The 22,454-nt window shown below is 41.1% G+C and overlaps 1 protein-coding gene across 1 annotated transcript in view; it reads left to right on the top strand.

The window, feature by feature from the left end:
• NEK11 (NIMA related kinase 11) overlaps positions 1-22,454 on the top strand; it is a 286,909-nt gene that overhangs the window by 58,629 nt on the left and 205,826 nt on the right. Inside the window, exon 3 of the mRNA XM_018051495.1 lies at positions 9,127-9,292. Within this exon, the coding sequence (XP_017906984.1) occupies positions 9,127-9,292 (166 nt within the window). The remainder of the gene's footprint in view (positions 1-9,126; positions 9,293-22,454) is intronic.

Genomic DNA, 22,454 nt, shown 5'->3' with positions numbered 1-22,454 from the left:
TGTTTAGTTGCTAAGTCATGTCTGACTCTTTGCCACCCCATGGATTGCAACGTGCCAGGCTTCCCTGTCCAGGACTATCTCCCAGTTTGTTCAAACTCATGTTCATTGAGTTGGTGATGCTATCCAAACCATTTCATCCTCTGTCATCCCCTTCTCCTCCTGCCCTCAATCTTTCCCAGCTCCAGGGTCTTTTCTAATGAATTGGCTCTTTGCATCAGGTGGCCAAAATATTGGAGCTTCAGCTTCAGTTCCTCCAGTTAATATTTAGGGTTGATCTCCTTTAGGATTGACTGGTTTGATCTCTCTGCAATCCAAAGGACTCTTAAGAGTCTTCTCCGGCACTACAATTCAATAACATCAATTCTTCAGTGCTCAGCCTTCTTTATGGTCCAACTCTGACATCCATACATGACTATTGGAAAAGCATAGGAGATGGAATTTACCTATAGGTTTTAGTTGATTTGCGCTTTCATTATTCAGTATAAGGAATTCCTTGGTAGCTCAGTTGGTAAAGAATCCCCGGTTCAGTTCCTGGGTCAGGAAGATCCACTGGAGAAGGGATAGGCTACCCACTCCAGTATTCTTGGGCTTCCCTTGTGGCTCAACTGGTAAAGAATCTGTGGGCAATGTGGGAGACCTGGGTTTGATCCCTGGGTTGGAAAGATCCCCTGGAGAAGGGAAAGGCTACCCACTCCAGTATTCTGGACCAGAGAATTCCATGGACTGTATAGAATTCCATGGGCTTGACTGAGTGACTTTCACTTTCTTTCACTTTATTCAGTGTTACCAACACTGTATCAGAATCATGCATGCATGCTAAGTCACTTCAGTCATGTCTGACTCTTTGCGACCCCATGGACTGTAGCCCTTCAGGCTCATCTGTCTGGGATTCTCCAGGAAAGAATACTGGAGTGGGTTGCCATGCCCTCCTCCAGGGGACCTTCCTGACCCAGGGATCGAGCCCAGTCTCTTATGCCTCCTGCATTGGCAGGCATGTTCTTTAACACTACTGCCACCTGGGAAACCCTCAGAATTGCTATATCCTAGCTCTCTTCAAGCGTATAGATAAAATAGAGCAGCATTTAAAGTGGAGGAAATTTCCTTTATTCATCCTTGTGGAAGACGTTGTTGGGGCCCCACCTGTCCCCTGACTGATTAGCATTTCCTGTACATGGACCCAGCTGCTTCTTGGGCAGCTCTGCCTGAGATATCCCTGGCTGTCAGGACCTCTGTGCTCCAGCAGGGGAATTGATACTTGCAGGAGCAGCCTGAGCCAGTAGATGAAGGGAGCTGGTCCCTGCCCTTGGACAGAGGAGCCCAGAGGTGTGTTCTATGCCTGCCCCCAGGGTCTTCCACAGAGTTAAGCCCCAGTCATCCACTGTGATAACTGGCTTGATAACAGGCCTTTGAATGGCTCCCTTCCCTTTACTTCACTTTGCTACCCCCTTGCCTGGATTGATTACCTGCTTCATATTCTGTCTCAATGTTTGCTTCCTGGGGACACCAAACTAAAGAGAGTTCTCTAGAACAGAGCTTGTGTGGCTCAATACCCATATTATCTTTTAAAATCTAGCTATATAAAGCTCAAATGCTTTTGGGGGGATAAAAATTTGGATAGATAAATGGCAGGGGGAAGGGAGGAAGGAGCAGTTTATGAACCTACCAGTTTTTTAGATCTTTTAAGAAACACCCCTTCCTATAACATTTTTATTCCACATTCCATAACATATACTGTGGTTGTGTGTCTGTATATGCATTACTCTAGAGAATGATATATAGATGCTGAAATTCTCAGGTAGTTTTCTTTTTTTGAAAAATCACATGCTTATTAACTCTCATAGCCTATTCAGGTAATGCAAACATAGAGCTCCCTCTGCAGACTGTTGGTTTGTAGAGGGCAAATAGTGTGTGTTAGTCGCTCAGTCGTGCCCGACTCTTTACAACCCCATGGACTGCAGCCCACCAGGCTCGTCTGTCCATGGGATTTTCCAGGCAAGGTTTGTCTAGGGCAAATGGTAAAGAATGGTAAATTCACGTCTTATGCTACTTGGAATTCACTTGGGGAGAAGGCAATTCAGCTAACTACAAAGTAGTTTCTGTGTGCAAAAGTGAATGTCCTGGGGCTCCAGTCTATAGATTTTGTCTTTTTTCTTTTCTCAAAGGAAGGTTAGAGGTCCTCACCCCAATCCCCGGCTCTGTTATTGCATCTGTGATGAAGTTGTTCAACTATTTTTACATTTGTTGGCCTTCCTCATGATTATGAGGTTTCTTGGAGGGCAGGAGTTTTGTCCTTTCCATCTTTGTATCTTTGTTTTATCCTTTTCATCTTTGTGTCCCCAGGATATGGCATTATGTTTGGCATATTGATAGCAGTCAATAGATGATGAAATGAAAGAAACATGGAACTTTTGATGTGAAGGTATTTGGCAGTGGCTGGCTGGTGCCTTGTGTGGACCCTGAAGTCAAGCTCAGCAGAAGAACTTTGCTCCCTAGTTGCTGGTGTCTGCTGTGGGCACTTGTCCCTGCACTCTATGGTGATGTCATTTGAGCCCCTTCTGTGTCCAAAACCTGCAACATGCCTGTGATCAGGGGTGGGGAGGAAAAGACCAGATGAATCAGAGTTTTTGCCCTGAAACAAACTGGAGTCAAAAATTTAATTGTTAAAAACAAAGGCAGCTCATAGATTATAGCATATGATGATGATCTGTAAAATAATTTTATCCTTTTCTCTGACCATAGACATTAAAAATGTTTCTGAATTGCTGAAAGGAAAAACAACTGCAATGAAATAAAATTCTACCTGTAGTATAGTCTTCACTAACACCTACAATTTTTTTCAGCTACTTCGTTAGGTATGTTTAGTTCCTGGTTTTTCCATTTTTTATTAATGTGCCGTGTTTTTTTTTTTAATAAATATCACTCTACCATTTTTCATGTCCCTTTAGATTTTAAAGGGGATTAAATAACTTTTAAAAGGATGTTTATCCACTCTTATGATCCTTCTACCCATAAATGGCCCTAAATCCCTCAGAAGATCCTAAATTTTAAGACACAAATAAAGGGAACAAAAATTAACCTAAATGGGTCAGAGTTTTGGAGGTTCAGTTTTAATTATCTCAAAGTAAGAGCTTTATGGGACTACCTCATGGTGCTTCTGTGACGCATAATCACGTGGGTCAGGACTCCAGATGCTGATATGAGCAGTCACCCGCTACACAGTGGATGCAGAGGGGGATGTGTGCTGAACACAGATGGCTCTTACAGCTGAGGGGGTTGGGGAGTCAGTGAAAGCCAAATTTCCAGGGACGTCAGCTGGAACCATGCCATGGAAGTGGCCCACTACCACTGCCCCCAAGCCCACGCCATTTCTTAGGGTGGTGTGTGTGTGTGGGTCCTGTGCCCACCCTGTCCCTCCACAAGCTCACCCCCAAGGCAGGGTCCCAGGTTGGTCCAGTTGACTGGCAGAACCTATGTCCCACATTGGCATCCCAACTCAAGGCAGGCGGGAGATGGAGGAATTGTTTGCTGTCTGTTTGCTTTTATCTAGGGAAGGCAGGACCCAGAGCCCAGGGATCTACTATAATGTAGGGAGGCTGTCTAAAGATGCTGTGCAGCTAACATGACAGATGTCTGCTACAGTAACGTCTCATGACAATAGCAGGCAAGTTGTCTAAATTGTTAGGCCTCTAGTGTTAAAAAAATATGTAGCAAAAAGATGAGAAGGAAATATACAAAATTGTTAATGTTGATTATCTCTGTGGTAGATTGTGGCCTATGTTTTGTTTTCAGATTTTTCTATAATAAAGCTATATTTTCTTATAAACTAGAAAAATAAAAGCTGACAATTAAATAAAGGATTAGATAAAATAATTGCTGCCTTACTAGATGGATGAAAACTCTTGGAAGTCCTGAGCAGATTGAATAATCTGTTAAATAGGTGAATATTTAAATTTTTTCAAAAAGCAAAAAGTTACTCTCTTATTTAAGCTGAGGTTAAAATCTATTTCCTGTGACTTTGCCCTCAGTAGGTGCAGTAGCTGCTGAGTCATGGCAGTTTAAATCAGGAGGGCCTCAAGCATCACTCACCTTAACTTTATAGCACCCATCTCAGTTTGAAGTTTTAGAAAACAAACATAGACACACATTTGTGCACACTGATCTATTGGCTTCTCCAAAAGACCCAAGGGCAGGGGTCACGAATTCTCAGAGCTCACCATACCACAGACACACAGCAGGTGCTTTTGCACTCCTCACTGAGGTTCCAGGGTTCTTAGGCTGTTTGACTTACTTGCCCCTTGAAGATCTTTCCTGCACTTCTATTCCTTGCTGGGCACAAGGAAGTGTGCAGTTCCTGCTTTGGAAAGACAGCCATGACTTCTGCTCTGGGGCTCCCCTCCCTGTCTGGGAGTTCTGTGCCCCCCGCCTCTTCTGGACCTAGTCTGGGGAGCATGAACTAGTTTCAAGGGCTCAGTGTACCTAATGTTCTTGCCCCTGATCCATCTGGTTATGAGGGTCTCTTTCTCACTTCAGGCAGGGAGGACCCTCATCCCATTGGTCAGGGGCTCCTTCAGATCTTTTCTCTTTGGCCTTGGTCTCTCCTTGGAGAATCAAAAGCTGGGAATTTGACTCATGTTCTCTGCAGTTTGTGGTGTCACCTTTTTTCCTGACACAGCCTATGCTGCTTGTTCAATGGGAAATATGTGAAAGGCTACAGAGAAATTTGAGGGAAAACAACCCTGAACATCTCAAAGATATCACCTACCCCATTTATATGGAAGCTGGGCCAATTTGACGGGAGTGAAATTAGCTATAGTTATCCAGATTTCCAGTCACTCTCCAAAGTTTGTCAGTTCACTAGTGATTCTAGAAAGAAACATTGCCACTCAGGAAAGAGAACAGAAACTTTGCAAAATTAGTGAGTCTGAGGGGGTGCCTGTCTTTGCAGCTGCTAAAAAGTTTCTCCCAAATAGCTGAAGTTCTGATAAAATAAATATCTGTCATGTTACTTAGCAGTGGTTGACAGACTGTGTCACTGAGCAAGGGAAGCTTCTTGACTTGGTAAGTTTCTTTGCTCTCAGCTGATATGACTCTCACACTGTGTGACATGCAATGAGTTTCCTCCATCAGTTTTAGGTAAGAAAGGTCATGTATCTTTGCTTCTGCTAAAGATGATTGTATTAGATGTTACCTGCCTTGATAGCCCTTCCTTTATCTGCAAACCTGTGGACAAATGAGATTTGATGCTCCATCATCAGGCTGCCAGATGGGGCTGAGATAACTGTATGTAAAATCCCATGCTCTGTTGCACAGTAGTTGATGTTTGCAAGGAAAAAGTAAGTATCCTAAAGCTTTTGATAGCATTTGTTCCTTCCCAGTAACAGAATATTGCAGGTTTGTGTGTGGCTTTGTATCGCCATGCATGTTAACCAGTGTGACTTTTACAACTGCAAGTTGGCTGGGACATGGTGAGTACTGGAAAAACACCATGAAGATGTCATTTGGCTGCAGCTTCACACATCCGTCATTTCAAGCCCCTTTATTATACCAACAGTTTGAGATGCCACTCTTAATAACATGAGGTCATTTTAAGCCAAATTCTTGCTAGAACAGTCTCTCTATAGAACATGATACCAAGCAAGAATTTCTCTAGAATCCACTCCATTATCAAGTAGGGGTCTGGTAGGGTGTTCAAGACCTAACAAAACCCATGTGATAGCCCCTGTCTGATGTGACTGGAGGTGGTCCTTGGTTATATAAGGGAACAACTTTAAAATGATGAAATGCCATATAACTAAAACATTTATACCCAATTTAAGGAAAATATTATTGTACATTTTCTCTCACTTTTTGATGTGCAGCAATGTCTAACATCTTCTCATGAGATGTCTCATCATCTTTTTTGCATACACTTGATTAAGTTTTCTAAGTTTACCTTCTTTAAAATGAAGTGAAAATTTAGCAATCTCAGTTCAGAATGCTAGATCTTTTTACATTTTTAAATGAATGTATTGAAACTGTCTTAACAGTTACTTAACAGCAATTTTTTTTGCAACTTGTCATTATTAACCATTGTGGTAAACATTTGACCTAGTTTTTCTAGCAGAAACAACACTCACTCACCCTTCATCAGTCTGTCACATTTAAGTTACAGATTTATAATACTGGGTACAAGTGGCACAAACAAGTTTGGGAATAGATGCTGTGACTTGGGTAAACACATATCTCAACTGGAAGGTGGTCCAGAGAGTGCCTGCTGGCTGCAGCATCCCTAGTACAAACAAAGGCATCCCTGGGCATCTGTTAGAAAGGACGGCAGAGCTCTGGTTAATCTAGGATTAGGTTATAGGGCCTTTAATTAAGAGTTTCTACTATAAATATATTTTCAGTAATATGCATAGGTAGAAACTCTTAAATAACATTACTACAAAATGTATTCTAGTACAGGTCCTACAGAACTTATCTTAATGAACAGCTAAGGCTCACTTCTAATCAGTGGAATCTGTCTGCACACATAATTGGTGCGCTAAAGTGCTTCTCCCTGGCAATCTGTTTACACGTGGCACTGTAATTGGTTTGTTCATCAGTCTTTCTTTCAGGAGATGGGAAGAGATAATGTTTTGGTCCACTCCTCATTAGTTATCACAAATTTTAAATTAATAAATTGGGGAGATGATGAGCTCTTGTTCCACTTATACATGCTTGAATGCGTCTGTCAATGTTTTTATATTTTTTTTCCTTCTCCTCAATACTGATAGCTCCTAAATACTCCTAAATAAAGTATGATATGCTAAGGATAGTTTTAAAAAGAAAATAAATAGATATTAATTCTGCTGATTTTGAGTTGATTTGGAAAATATTAGTGCTGAGAGACAAAGAGAAGCATGTGTATTTATACGCAGAGTCAGAAAGGAAAGGAGAGAGTCAAAAAGAGAATCAGATGCAGAAACACAGTAACAGATTTTATAATTATATTCACACACACACACACACACATATATGAATTAATATACAGTTTGTGAGAGAGAAAGAGAAACACCAAGATAGGAATAGCGAGAGAAATAGAAAAGCAGACAGAAACAGGAAAGCAGATAAGGAGATGCAGGTAATATACAATGAGACAGAGAAAGACAGAAACAGAGATGTCCTGAGAGGCAAAGAGAAATGGAGACACCTAGCAGCTGAGGGAGAGCCACCTCGGCCATGCCCACTCAAGGTTAGTTCTGTCTCTGCTGGTTTGAGCAGAGGGGAGGGAGGCAGGTGCAGAGGGCCCCACCAGGACAGAGGCAGGCCAGGTCCCCAGGAGTCACAGGCCGGAGCAGACCTCTGAGTAGGTTATGGGCTGGGCATTAATTAGATGGTCCTGTACTGCCAGGGTCCAGCCCTGGTGGATCCAGGGAATTCGAAGTGGGGACAGAGTCAGAGTCTGGGAAAGGACTATTAAGTTAGAAATATAAAGAGATTAGAAAAGAATAATGTAGTAGGAAAATTACTGGAGAAAAGAGGCTGAATAACTTGGTTTACGTGGAAAACTAATAAAACCTCGAGACAAGAGGTTTGCACCATCTGCATCAGGCCACCGGTGCCCACTTGAATAGTGGAGGGTGCCCCACCTTGGGCTCCCTCTCACATGAATCTTAGAAGCCAGGGCAAGTAAGTAGACTTGGCGAGCCTCTGTGCTCCAGATGGGAATTCAGCTGGAAAAGGGGGGAAAAGAACAACAAGGGGGAGCCCAGCATCGGTGCAAGACTCACAACTTTATTTTCAAAATCAGCTTATATACCCCAAGTTGTGCATAAAGAAATAATGGAATATGCAGAGTTATGCAGGGGCAGCAGTCCTGACCCTCATTGAGACCAGGCTTTCTTTTTGCATACCTTCCCGTATACAAAAGGTCTCAGGTGGTTTACATTATCTTCTGGCCAAGAGGCCTGTTAACGTTTTTATGGCTCTCTTCCTAGATAAATGTCTATCAACCAGAAAAACTCTTTTTCCCTAGAAGTGTTTTTTCTTTATTCTGCATCACCCTCAAAGTACTAAATAAAGTTACATTCCTGTAGAACAAAGGTGCAGTGGGTTATAACAAAGAAAGTACTTAACTCAAAGATCTAATGGTGCTAATACCAGATCTACTACCTGTTTTTTCTATATTCCAACTATATCTACAAATAAAAGATATGAAAATTTGGCAGCAAGTATTGGCTCAACAAATGAAACCTTTAATCAGTCCTATTCTAATGATTTTGACTCCTTGGAAGCCCCTACATTCCTAGGATGTTTTAAGCCTCCTGTGCCTCTCGCAGTTGGGAGGCCACAAACAATCACATGCACAGCTGTAAAAGTCCGGCAGGCAGGCTAGAAAGCCATCAGAGGGGTTTTTGGATTGAAACACTCTTATTATGCCCAGGAGATTTATTATCTAAAAGCTCTAAATTAACTTTTTCCAGAAAAAGGTGGTGGGGGGACAGCCCCCTGTTTATGTCAGAAGAGTAGGTGCAAAGTATAACACAGTAAAGCAGGCAGACTCTGGTTTTTGGGGGTGGGTGCTCAGGAAATTCCAGGGGGAACCCCTGAAGCCTGATCACGCCCTTGTGTTTTGTCAGGCTTCCTTCCTCATGACCTTTGCCACGGGCGGGATTCCTCATGCTGGCTCCCGGCACTGTACCACTGTTCATATCTATTCAATGTGTATTTTAGTTCTCAGTTCAGTTTAGTCGCTCAGTCATGTCTGACTCTTTGCAACCCCATGAACCGCAGCACGCCAGGCCTCCCTGTCCATCGCCAACTCCCAGAGTTCTCCCAAACCCATCTCCATCGAGTCCTCTGTCATCCCCTTCTCCTCCTGTCCTCAGTCTTTCCCATCATCAGGGTCTTTTCAGATGAGTAAGCTCTTCCCATCAGGTGGCCAAAGGATTGGTTTCAGCTTCAACATCAGTCCTTCCAATGAACACCCAGGGCTGATCTTTAGGATGGACTGGTTGGATCTCCTTGCAGTTCAAGGGACTCTCAAGAGTCTTCTCCAACACAACGGTTCAAAAGCATCAATTCTTTGGCACTCAGCTTTCTTTATTTTAGTTCTAAATGTATTTAATTTTTTTTTTTTTTTTTTTTTTTTTTTTTTTGCTGCAGAAAGGTACTGAAGGAAATCTGTATTGGAGAACTCAATCCAAATGAGACTGTGCAGGCCACTTTGGAGGCCCAGCTCCTTTCCAGGCTGAATCACCCAGCTATTGTCAAGTTCCATGCAAACTTTGTGGAGCAGGATAAGTTCTGCATTATCACAGAGTACTGTGAGGTGAGACTCTGCTTCTGGTTTTGAGGTCTTAATAAAAATCTGTTTCATAGTAAAAAGGTGTCTGTAAAGAGATACCTCAGAAAGTTGAATGAGCCAGCCACAAAGTGTATATAAATATTACCTGGAATATTGTGTCTTGCTGCTAAGAGTGATCATCTCTATATAACTGGCAAACTGTTTTCTGACCAAGGGTTCCTTTTTTGGGGAAAACTCAGAATCAATGTATTTTAAGGAGGAATTGCTGCATAAAAATGATCCAGCATTTTTTTGGTGTGTGTCGATTGGGGGGTGTATACTTAAGCCTCTTAACAATGGTTCAATTATTAGATGGACATTTAAAGCCATAACAGAGGCCTGGGCAGAGCAGAGGGATACTGCCGGAGTCCTGGATTCTAGCTCTGTTCTTCATTTTCCCCAATGGACACGTGAAAGTCAGAATACAGCTCATTCTCCCCATGAAAAGTCTTCATGTTAACTGACTTGTGATTCATGGCTTCAGGTATTTGCAGTTTTCCCTGCCATTCCATGTTTCCCCCAAGTGAATGTAATAATTGTGCATTTTACTGAGCCCCAAGTGAATATGAAGTTGCTGAGAAAGATGCCAGGGGTGGGGCTGGCAAGGTGCAGTGTAATGTGGGTCTGTGTGTTCACTCCTGAGAGGCTAGAGAGAGGGGAGTTACAGGAGTTGGGTCAGAAAGAGAATATCCAAAATTGACCCTGCTCAGGAAGTATCTCCTAGAACATTCCGAGAACTAGCGTAAGTCAAATACAGCAAAGAATCTTGTGTTTAGAATGTGTTCAGTTCAACATCTGGGTGTTGCTGGAGCCCAAGAGAAATGATGCTAGGAAGAAAGAAGTTGCTCTTTAGAGTGGGTGGCAGGCCTGTTTGGCTCAGAGAGTGCTGGGTATTTGAGATGCAGAAAAGAAGAGGGAGGAGAAGCAACTTGGAAGGAGTAAAGATAGCAACAAAACTCAGCCTTGATTTGCTTTACACAGTAGCTGGTGTGTCATGCGAAATGAAACCAGTAGCCAAGTTAGAATATTTGAAAATTTGATACTGTCCAGGTCTTAGCTATTCCCCTTCAGGACAGTCTCCCTGGCATAGCCTTGCTGGGAGTTTGCCCATCAAATCTTGTTCCTCCTCTGCTTGAAGGAGAAGGAGGAGAAAAAAAAGAAAAATAACCAAAACATTTAAGTGCTTATTTCTCCTTCATCCAAGGGATTGTTAAGAAAATCAGTAAAATGATGAGGTGTTCAGAATGTGGCTAAGAACACCTACTCCCGTAATTATGTCACTGATCCATGAAAAATCCAGGGATTTACAAATGTAGCTACACTGTGATCCATCAGCCATAATTTGATCATGTTTTCTTTTTGTCCCATTCAGTTAATAAACTACCTTCTGTGGGAAACAACTGACTCCCATTGCTTTTACTGTTACTGCTACCTCTGCTGCTGCTTTCAGCACACTTAATTTTCCACAGAGACTTTCTCAGTTGTAAAATATTTTTCACTGTAGTAAGAACTGTTCGGTGGAACTTTGTGTGATGATGGTAATGCTCAATATTTGTGCTGTCCTGTCGGAGTCCAGCTCCAGCAGCCAGGGGATCAGCCTGAAGGGATAAGCAGTGTCGGCAGGAAATGATGTAGCCTCTGGATCGAGGTACGGGACTACATGTTTATTTCAAGTATCAGGTTTTCTTTTATACTTTTTCAAAAGCATTAGGTCAGAGGTTTGACATTTTCAGTTTCCCCTCACCCAGATTATTGTCTCATTGTTGCCCTTCAAACAGAGTTCCTGCTTCAGCAATTCTTTCAGAATCATGTTTACTTGTGATTACATTGTAACTTATGTTTATGTCTGGGCCACATACCATATTCCTCGGTTTATTTCTTGTCTTTTTAAATGCTGTTTGCCCTAGTATCTAAGCTCACTGTCTCCTAAACAGGCTTCTGACTATTCTTAATTATTCCTAAACCCTAAACTCAGCAAACTTCTTTTGCCATAAACATTTCCCTCACAAACAGGTCTCAGATAACAGTTTTTCCCATGGCCTCAAGCTGTGGCCTACATGCTCATCCTGGGACATTCTTTGCAAAAATCCTTGAACAAATGTCAATGGTTACTTTATAGATTATTTTCTGGGCACAACTGTAGAAGGCTTTGTGCTTTCTCATGCTTCTCTCAAGAACAATAAGCACCTTAACATTCTTTCCAGCCAACTCAACTGAAGAAAGGAAGAAACAAGTCAGAATCACAAGAGCTAACTCCTTCATCCCGGGTCTGTGCCTGTGGAATGAGGAGAAGGGGCTGGGGCCGTGCCTTCATTTTGTCAGTAATGCCTAATGCAGCTCCTCACACTGTCCAATATGGTAGTTGCTAGTCACATATGACTCTTTAGCACCTGATGAAGTATGGCTAGCGTGGTTGAGGAGCTGAATGTTGAACTTTGCTGCTAAGTCGCTTCAGTCATGTCCGACTCTGTGCGACGCCAGAGACGGCAGCCCTCCAGGCTCTCCTGTCCCTGGGGTTCTCCAGGCAAGAACGCTGGAGTGGGTTGCCATTGCCTTCTCCAATGCATGAAAGTAAAAAGTGAAAGTGAAGTTGCTCAGTTGTGTCCAGCTCCTAGCGACCCCATGGACTGCATCCTACCAGGCTCCTCCATCCATGGGATTTACCAGGCAAGAATACTAGAGTGGGTTGCCATTGCCTTCTCCAATGTTGAACTTTATTTAATTTAAATTAATTTAAATGTAAATAACCATGTGTAGGTCGTGGCTACCATATTGAACAGATCTTGATGATAAACTATAACTTTCTTTCCTTACATTAATTTTTAATTAATTTAAATGTAATTTGGATCTACTAGAAAAGTTGCAGAACATAGTGAACTCCCATATATCCTCCATCTAAATTTCAGTTCAGTTCAGTTCAGTTCATTTCAGTTTAGTCTCCCAGCCATGTCTGACCCTTTGTGACTCCACAGACTGCGGCACGCCAGGCCTCCCTGTCCATCACCAACTCCCGGAGTTTACTCAGACTCATGTCCATTGAGTCAGTGATGCCATCTAACCATCTCATCCTCTCGTCCCCTTCTCCTCCCACCTTCAATCTTTTCCAGCAGGGTCTTTTCAAATGAATCAGTTCTTTGTATCAGGTGGCCAAAGTATTGGAGTTTCAGCTTCAGCATCAGTCCTTCCAATGGATATTCAGAACTGATTTCCTTTAGGATGGACTGGTTGGATCTCCCTGCAGTCCAAGGGACTCTGAAGAGTCTTCTCCAACACCACAGTTCAAAAGCATAGATTCTTTGGTGCTCAGCTTTCTTTATAGTCCAACTCTCACATCCATACATGACTACTGGAAAAACAATAGCCTTGAATAGATGGACCTTTGTTGGCAAAGTAATGTCTCTGCTTTTTAATATATGTTGTCTAGGTTGGTCATAACTTTTTTTCCAAGGTGTAAGCGTCTTTTAATTTCATCCAGGTTTACCAGTTGTTGTTTCCCACATTTGCTTTGTTATTCTGTTTATCTATCTACTTTTTTCCTGAACCACGTGACAGTAAGTTGCAGACCTGTTGCCCCTTTGTCCTAAATCCTCCTGTTTTCTAAGATGAAGGATATTTCCTTAACATAACTACAGTAAAAAGATCAAACTCGGGAAATGAACATTGATGCAATGCCAGTGTGTCATACAGTGATTCTCAGTGTGCGACCCCATACCAGCAGCATCAGCATCATTTGAAATCTTTAGTGAGAAACACAGATTGTTAGCTTCCTCCTCAGCCATAATGAATCTGGAAACTCTGGGGGTGGGGTCCGGCCATCTGTGTTTTGCCAAGCCTACCAGGTGAGCCTGAAGCACACTGAAATTTGGGAAACGCCCATCTAACCCACAATTCACACTCAAATTGAGCCCATCTGTCCCAATTATATCTTTAAAGAGGACATTTCTATAGGAATTTTTTTTCTCCCGCAGGATCCAATCCAGGATCATTTGTGTTACTTTTTAAATGCTGGTGGTTTCACAGGCTAAGCTGCCCCTCCCACCCCAGGGGCGTTGCCATGGTAATGGCCTTGGCCAGCAGCCAGGGAACAGCTGCGGGGCTTCCTGGCTCCACCTGCTGAGCTGTCAGCAGGCACTCATGACTCGGAGGGATGACGACGACGTGTGGGTCGCTATTTTTCCTTGCTAACCGAGATATTTCTCATCTTCACACCCAAACTTCATCTTAACTCACAAAAGCCTGGTATTATCCTCTTTTTATTGAGGTAAAATAATAATATTGGAAATGGCAGATGGCCAGACTTGTACCTCATAGGGAATGTTATCACCATTGAAATAGCTGGTGTTTTTTAATCTCCAAGTTTCCTCCTCTGTAATTTAATCTGAGGCCTTTCAAGATTGAAATACATATTAATGCATTCACAAGGCCCCCAACACTTTGGACTCATCACATCAGGTTGTGAGTGTTGTGTTGTTGTTTAGTTCAACATGGTGTTTGGCTGTTTGTGACCCCAGGGACTGTAGCCTGCCAGGCTTCTCTGTCCATGGAATTTCCCAGGTAAGAATACTGGAGTGTGTTGCCATTTCCTTTTCTAGGGGATCTTCCTGGCCTAGGGATTGAACCTGAGTCTCCTACATTGCAGGCAGATTCTTTACCACAGAACCACTCAGTTATGAATGTAAAAAGCAAATAACCTGATTCTCACAAGTTCCTGTCAAGATGTAACCAAATTTTCAATGGGGAATAGTACCCAAACTACAAAGTGACAGACTATTTCAAATATTAGTGTCTTTATTCTCTTCCAGCCTGGGGAATAGGACTACCTGCCGTCCCCTGCCTCCTCTCCACAGTCTCACACCTCTTTATCTCTGCCCTTTCACAACATCCTTCCTCTTGGCTCCAAGTTTTCACTTCCCACCCATCCTCCCAGGCCCTGTGAAATGCCACCCCCTCTACAAAGACTCCTGTTATTTCCTGGCTGAAAACCACCCCTCCCTCAATCCCTAACTCTCATAGCGTTTCAGCTGGGTGACACTCAGCACATTATTCATAGTATAATCCATCTCAGACTCTCAGCGTGAGGGACTGATCTTTTTCTAATTCAGTTTTGTGTCACATCATGAACCCGTGTAGTGAGCCACAAAGAAGTTAGTACTCAGGAAATTTCTTTCCTTTTGACGAATTCTTAACCATTTGCTTCCAGCTGCTTCCCCCCTTATTTCTGTCAAGTGCCGATGTGTAAAAGATTAAATATTGCGTCCTTCTATCTGTCATATGTGTTGAAATCACTTTGCCAGAAAGCAGAGAAGGTTAGACTTGTCTTTTTCCTGCACTGTGATATTAACATGGCTAAATAAAAATTATTATATAGTGGTAGTGCTCAACCTTGGCTGCACTCTGGAATCATCTGGAAAGCTTTCAAAACTCCTGAGGGCTGAGGCCCTCCTCCTGAAAGTCTGATTTAATTGTTCTGGGGTATGACCCAGAAGGACTTTTGAAAGCTCTCCAGGTGATCTAATGGGCTACCAGGACAAAGAACTGCAAAAGAGGGAGGATGGCCAGTGTAGAAACAGAAAGGCAGAGTCATAAATGAAAACTGGGTCAGCATTTATGGGTCACTGAGCAAAGATGAAGCTCAGCTGTGAACAGGGTGGGGTGGGGGAGCGGGGAGCTGGTGAGGGGGGAATCTGGTGGGCCCTGCTGGTTGGTGTGGTTTTTCTCTCAGGCCATTAGCTGGGTGCTCTTATTCATGAAAATTACCCCGTCTTGTTCTCCTGGTTCCCTGAGCAACTTTCTATCCTATTTCTTTTCAAACTTTCATGCCCTGATATTTGCATTTTTTTTTAGTGGTAGTTGCCTGGAGCTGCTTTACTGTTCGGAGAAGGCAATGGCACCCCACTCCAGTACTCTTGCCTGGAAAATCCTATGGATGGAGGAGCCTGGAAGGCTGCAGTCCATGGGGTCGCTGAGGGTCAGAAACGACTGAGCAACTTCACTTTTACTTTTCACTTTCATGCATTGGAGAAGGAAACGGCAACCCACTCCAGTGTTAATTGCTTGGAGAATCCCAGGGATGGGGGAGCCTGGTGGGCTGCCGTCTCTGGGGTCGCACAGAGTAGGACACGACTGAAGTGACTTAGCAGCAGCAGCTTTACTGTTATGTTTGCCTAATTTTGATTATGGATTTTCCTCATTCTTTCTACATTTACTAATTAGGGTTCTTCTGTTAGAAAGAGCTATCCCATTGTTCCTTACCTTCCGTTGATGTCTTTATTCAATTATTTGTATCAGTATGGACTCATGGATATTTATTTTATTCTATGGGTTATTGCCCAATGCTATCATTATTATTTTGTTTCTTAACTTGGCACAGCTTTGGCTGGTGGGGCTTCTTCAAATTGGCTCCTGTGTCCTCTAACCATGCCCCCATTCTTTTTCAAAGGGAAGTAGTTTTTTTAAATTTTAATTTATTTATTTTAATTGGAGGCTAATTACTTTACAGTATTGTATTAGTTTTGGCATACATCAACGTGAATCCACCACGGGTGTACATGTGTTCCCCACCCTGAACCCCACTCCCACCTCCCTCCCCATCCCATCCCTCTGGGTCATCCCAGTGCAACAGCCCCAAGCATCCTGTATCATGCATCGAACCTAGACTGGCGATTCGTTTCTTATATGACATTAATGCATGTTTCAATGCCAGTCTCCCAGATCATCCCACCCTCTCCCTCTCCCACAGAGTCCAAAAGACTGTTCTATACATCTGTGTCTCTTTTGCTGTCTCGCATACAGGGTTATCATTGCCATCTTTCTAAATTCCATATATATGCATTAGTATACTGTATTGGTGTTTTTCTTTCTGGCTTATTTCACTCTGTATAATCGGCTCCAGTTTCATCCACCTCATTAGAACTGATTCAAATGTATTCTTTTTAATGGCTGAGTAATACTCCATTGTGTATATGTACCACAGCTTTTTTATCCATTCATCTGCTGATGGACATCTAAGTTGCTTCCATGTCCTGGCTATTATAAACAGTGCTGCAATGAACATTGGGGTACATGTGTCTCTTTCAATTCTGGTTTCCTTGGTTGGTGTGTATGCCCAGCAGTGGGATTACTGGGTCATAGTGAAAGTGAAAGTGAAGTTGCTCAGTCGTGTCCGACTCTTTGCAACCCCACAGACTGTAGCCTGCAGGCTCCTCCGTCCATGGGATTTTCCAGGCAAGAGTGCTGGAGTGGATTGCCATTTCCTTCTCCAGGGGACCTTCCTGACCCAGGAATTGAACCCGAGTCTCCCGCATTGCAGGCAGATGCTTGGAATCTCCACACTGTTCTCCATAGTGGCTATACTAGTTTGCATTCCCATCAACAGTGTAAGAGGGTTCCCTTTTCTCCACACCCTCTCCAGCATTTATTGCTTGTAGACTTTTGGATTGCAGCCATTCTGACTAGCGTGAAATGGTACCTCATTGTGGTTTTGATTTGCATTTCTCTGGTAATGAGTGATGTTGAGCATCTTTTCATGTGTTTGTTAGCCATCTGTATGTCTTCTTTGGAGAAATGTCTGTTTAGTTCTTTGGCCCATTTTTTGATTGGGTTGTTTACTTTTCTAGAATTGAGCTGCAGGAGTTGCTTGTATATTTTTGAGGTTAGTTGTTTGTCAATTGCTTCCTTTGCTATTATTTTCTCCCATTCAGAAGGCTGTCTATTCACCTTGCTTATAGTTTCTTTTTTTGTGAAGAAGCTTTTAATTTTAATTAGATCCCATTTGTTTATTTTTGCTTTTATTTCCAATATTCTGGGAGGTGGGTCATAGAGGAGCCTGCTGTGATTTATGTCTGAGAGTGTTTTGCCTATGTTCTCCTCTAGGAGTTTTATAGTTTCTGGTCTTATGTTTAGATCTTTAATCCATTTTGAGTTTATTTTTGTGTATGGTGTTAGAAAGTGTTCTAGTTTCATTCTTTTACAAGTGGTTGACCAGTTTTCCCAGCACCACTTGTTAAAGAGATTGTCTTTTCTCCATTGTATATTCTTGCCTCCTTTGTCGAAGATAAGGTGTCTGTAGGTGCGTGGATTTATCTCTGGGCTTTCTATTTTGTTCCATTGATCTATATGTCTGTCTTTGTGCCAGTACCATACTGTCTTGATGACTGTGGCTTTGTAGTAGAGCCTGAAGTCAGGCAAGTTGATTCCTCCAGTTCCATTCTTCTTTCTCAAGATTGCTTTGGCTATTTGAGGTATTTCGTATTTCCATACGAATTATGAAATTATTTGTTCTAGCTCTGTGAAAAATACCATTGGTAGCTTGATAGGTATTGCATTGAATCTATAGATTGCTTTGGGTAGTATACTCATTTTCACTATATTGATTCTTCCAATCCATGAACATGGTATATTTCTCCATCTGTTACTGTCCTCTTTGATTTCTTTCACCAGTGTTTTATAGTTTTCTATATATAGGTCTTTAGTTTCTTTAGGTAGATATATTCCTAAGTATTTTATTCTCTTCGTTGCAATGGTGAATGGAATTGTTTCCTTAATTTCTTTTTCTATGTTCTCATTATTAGCGTATAGGAATGCAAGGGATTTCTGTGTGTTGATTTTATATCCTGAAACTTTACTATATTCATTGATTAGCTCTAGTAATTTTCTGGTGGAGTCTTTAGGGTTTTCTATGTAGAGGATCATGTGTTCTGCAAACAGTGAGAGTTTTACTTCTTTTTTCCAATTTGGATTCCTTTTATTTCATTGTCTGCTCTGATTGCTGTGGCCAAACTTCCAAAACTATGTTGAATAGTAGTGGTGAAAGTGGTACCCACTTTCACCCACATAGTTTGTTCCTGAATTTAGGGGAAATGCTTTCAATTTTTCACCATTGAGGGTAGTGTTTGTTGTGGGTTTGTCATATATAGCTTTTATTATGTTGAGGTATGTTCCTTCTATTCCTGCTTTCTGGAGAGTTTTTATCATAAATGGTTGTTGAATTTTGCCAAAGGCTTTCTCTGCAGCTATTGAAATAATCATATGGCTTTTATTTTTCAATTTGTTAATGTGGTGTATTACATTGACTGATTTGTGGTTATTGAAGAATCCTTGCATCCCTGGGATAAAGCCCACTTGATTATGGTGTATGATCTTTTTAATGTGTTGTTGAATTCTGATTGCTAGAACTTTGTTCTTATTTCTTAGTTATATTTTGTAGATGAGAAAATGGGACTCTGGAGAGGTGGAGTGATTTTCTGGCAATCTCATGTCTGGAATGTTGGATTTCATCCAGAGCAGGACCAGGGTCACAGGGGAACAGGGAAAGCTGCTCTTTTTCTTTTTTTTTTTTTTACTTGGCTTACTCCTGTTCCTCCCTTAATATTTAATGAGGTCAACCAAATAGTTCATGGTTCCTATCTTCCCAAACATGAAATTATCTCTTTCTACCTGGACATGAATTAATATAGTTGGATTGTTTTATTGTTCATATTAGCAGTGCTAACCAAACATGTTTCAGATGGTGGCTCTAAACTAAAGATAGATTTTAACACAGCCACACTAATCAAGCCTGTCTTTGTGAATTGGTGCAAAAATATGAAAATAACACTTTAACTTACAAGATGAACAAGTTCTGGGGAATCTGATGTACAGCATGACCATGGTTAGCAATACTGCTGTGTACACCTGAAATTTGTCAAGAGAGTAGATCTTAAGTGCTCTCAACACACATGTATGTGCATACCCACACACACACACAGAGGCGTGCACACACAAACCATCTGAGATATTGGATGTGTCAATCAACTTAACTGTGGCTGTCATCTCACAGTGCACGTGCTCACCAGATCATGTTGCACATGAAAGCTGCTCCTTCCCTTGGCTTATTTTCACTTATGCTTTGTGTCTTTATCTACCTCTATTTATATAATTCATGCATATGCATAGACACAGAAATACATGTGTATCAATTTGAATACACAAATATGTCTTAATGTAATGATGATTTAGTTATTGTATTTTCTATCAATAGGAGACTAGATAGGGTTTGAAAGTAGAAAGTATGTGGACTTTGGCATCACATTTATAGATGAGAGCATTATTTCATGTCACTTCTTAAGAAAAAGTAAGTTGTACCATTTTATTCTAATTCATGTACATTTACCTCAGCAGGAAGAAATGTACACTAAAAAGATTTGGAAGAAAATTGGCAACTAAACCCAAGAGTGCTCAGTTATATTATCAGACATAAACAGCATGATACTACGTGGTATTCTTTAGTAACTATTTAGAAACTGGGTCTCCTTATTTTGAGAACATAACATGATTTGACATTTTCCCCACTTTTTATGAACTCCACTTACAAATTTAAAAACATATCATTATAAAGTCTTATTCAACATTGACTTTCTAAAATACATCTTTTGCCTTTGAAAATATTCAAACTATTGGACAAAATGTTCCCATTAGTAGGTGAGATATTTGGCCTATCTGTGTTATTATCTAACAGCATTTTCTTAAAGTGTGGTCTATAACCTGTCCCAGAGTCACTTAGGATGCTTGTTAAAAATACAGAATTCTTTGGCCCTCTCCTAATTTACCAAATCAGAGCCTCTGTTGATACAGCCCAGGAATATACATTTTAAACATTCTACTTGGATGTGTCTGGCACATGCAAAATTTAGAGGTCTACTGGAAGAATGTGTCAGAACATTATTTAAAGGAGATGTAGAGTGTGAGGGAGTGATGTAGAGTGTGAGGGAGCTGAATCTTAAGATGTCAGCCCAGAAAATTAATCAGGGGCAGCTCTTTCATTTTAAAATGAAGAAGTAGGGCAGAACAATTTTTCAAACTGCTTCTAGCCCTGAAATTCTGAGATTATTTTGCCCTTTGTGTATGCTCTGAACATTGCAGTTGCTTTGTACTCAGGCTCTGAGAAGGCTCTCCTCCCTCCTTTAAACCGGACATAAGTGCTTCTATTGATGACTTAAAAAAACAGATTAACTTTTAAAATGAAGTCCTTTTAAGATTTAAAACTTTTTAATGGCAATCAAAGATGGACTTCAGACATTGTATTTGAGTTGCTCTTCATTTCTTCAAGGTTTTGGCATTTCAATCTCATGTTGGTTAACTTGGATGGCGGAAGAAGGCAAGACCATTAATCCATCAAATGGCACATTTTGGGTTACAGATTTTTGAAACCTTAGAATTTAACATCAGGGCTTTTATTGCAACTTTCAAGGGGATGACGTTAGGGAAGGAAAACATTTTCTGTCAGCAGCATAGACTTAGAACAACATTAACGTTGGCTCAAGTTAAAGTCTTCTTGAACCTTCTCATTAGAGTTGCTTTAGGAATGAAAGTTATCGTTAAATATTTCTCAAATACAAAGTCAAGGAAACAGAACGGGCCTACAGATACTGTAATAAGAACTTGTGAAACCAAACTGTGACATTTCATCCAAAACATTTGATTTTTGTTTCGATGATGGCTTAACAAAAGAAATAAATGCTTTTCATATTGCTCAATTAAAATCAGACTACTTCACAAAAAATTGTTTCTTTCTTTTTGTATGAAATTCCTTGTGTCTTAATTTGTGAGTGATTTGACCACCTTAATTAAATCCTAAGAAAATCTACAGAGTGTTTATTAAAGAACAAAGTAAATACAAGACAAATAGCTTTTCTTACAGATAAACATGCAGAATGAAAACTTCAGGGTGGGGAATAACTTAAGGAGGATAAGACCCAGCTCTCCAATTAATTTAATTTTTTGGCATTCTGTCCTCTTGTCAGTAGAATATGTCCTTTGCTTAATGCTAAAAACTAGTACATTTGTTGTTCTTATGTGTCTACCTGAGAAGAGTGTTTGTGTACACCCTTCTTTTGACATTTCACTTTGAAGTGTCAATTATATTATTATTATAGCTTTGACTAGATGGACCTTTGTTGGCAAAGTAATGTCTCTGCTTTTTAATAGGCTGTCTAGGTTGGTCACAACTTTCCTTCCAAGGAGTAAGCGTCTTTTAATTTCTTGGCTGCAATCACCATCTGCAGTGATTTTGGAGCCCCAAAAAATAAAGTCTGACACTGTTTCCCCATCTATATGCCATGAAGTGATGGGACCAGTTGCCATGATCTTTGTTTTCTGAATGTTGAGCTTTAAGACAACTTTTTCACTCTCCTCTTTCACTTTCATCAAGAGGCTTTTTAGTTCCTCTTCACTTTCTGCCATAAGGGTGGTGCCATCTGCATATCTGAGGTTATTGATATTTCTCCCGGCAATCTTTATTTCAGCTTGTGCTTCTTCCAGCCCAGCATTTCTCATGATGTACTCTGCATATACTTTAAATAAGCAGGACGACAATGTACAGCCTTGACGTACTCCTTTTCCTGTTTGGAACCAGTCTGTTATTCCATGTCTGCTGGCGACGGAATGAAACACCAACACTGCAGAGTGGTTTGAATCTTTATATTTTTAACACTTGCTTCTTACAGCTGCTTTATTTTATATCCCTTGCACAACAACCTACAGGGCAAGCTGCCAAGCACTATGATTCATAGACTATACAGTGCGCAGGTGCAGGGCGAGATAACCTTTACCTTGACTTATTTACTGCAGCTAAGACTTTGTTTTGGGGAACTTCCTTATCAACTTAGAATCCGTTTGTCCCAAGGTCTGCTCCTTTTGAGGAATCAGAGAAACATCCTTGTGTGCAAGAAATGTTCTTTTCCCATGGGAACAAACAGGATTCTTAGCTGAACATCTCGTTTGCAAGAATGTTCAGCCCTGGTTGAAAGTCTCGTTTGCAAGCACTTCTCAACCTTCTTTATACCTTGTTCCCTACACATGTCTAGTTCTAACTGTTGCTTCCTGACCTGCAGACAGGTTTCTCAAGAGACAGGTCAGCTCATCTGGTATTTCCATCTCTTTAAGAATTTTCCACAGTTTATTGTGATCCACACAGTCAAAGACTTTGGCATAGTCAATAAAACAGAAATAGATGTTTTTCTGGGGGTTTTATAGTTTTTAAAATTCTAAGCATAAGGAGAATTATCCTAGTTTTATGTGGTTGCATATTAATATGTAATGTAATATAATAAAAACAATTTTAGGTAATATTTAGGTAATATATTAAAAGCTAATACCCTTTAGAAGAATT

The sequence above is a fragment of the Capra hircus genome, chromosome 1 (genome assembly GCF_001704415.2).
Source record: "Capra hircus breed San Clemente chromosome 1, ASM170441v1, whole genome shotgun sequence".
NCBI lineage: Eukaryota > Metazoa > Chordata > Mammalia > Artiodactyla > Bovidae > Capra > Capra hircus.
The sequence above is the reverse complement of the archived record's forward strand: the minus strand, read 5'-3'. Positions and strand labels throughout refer to the sequence as shown.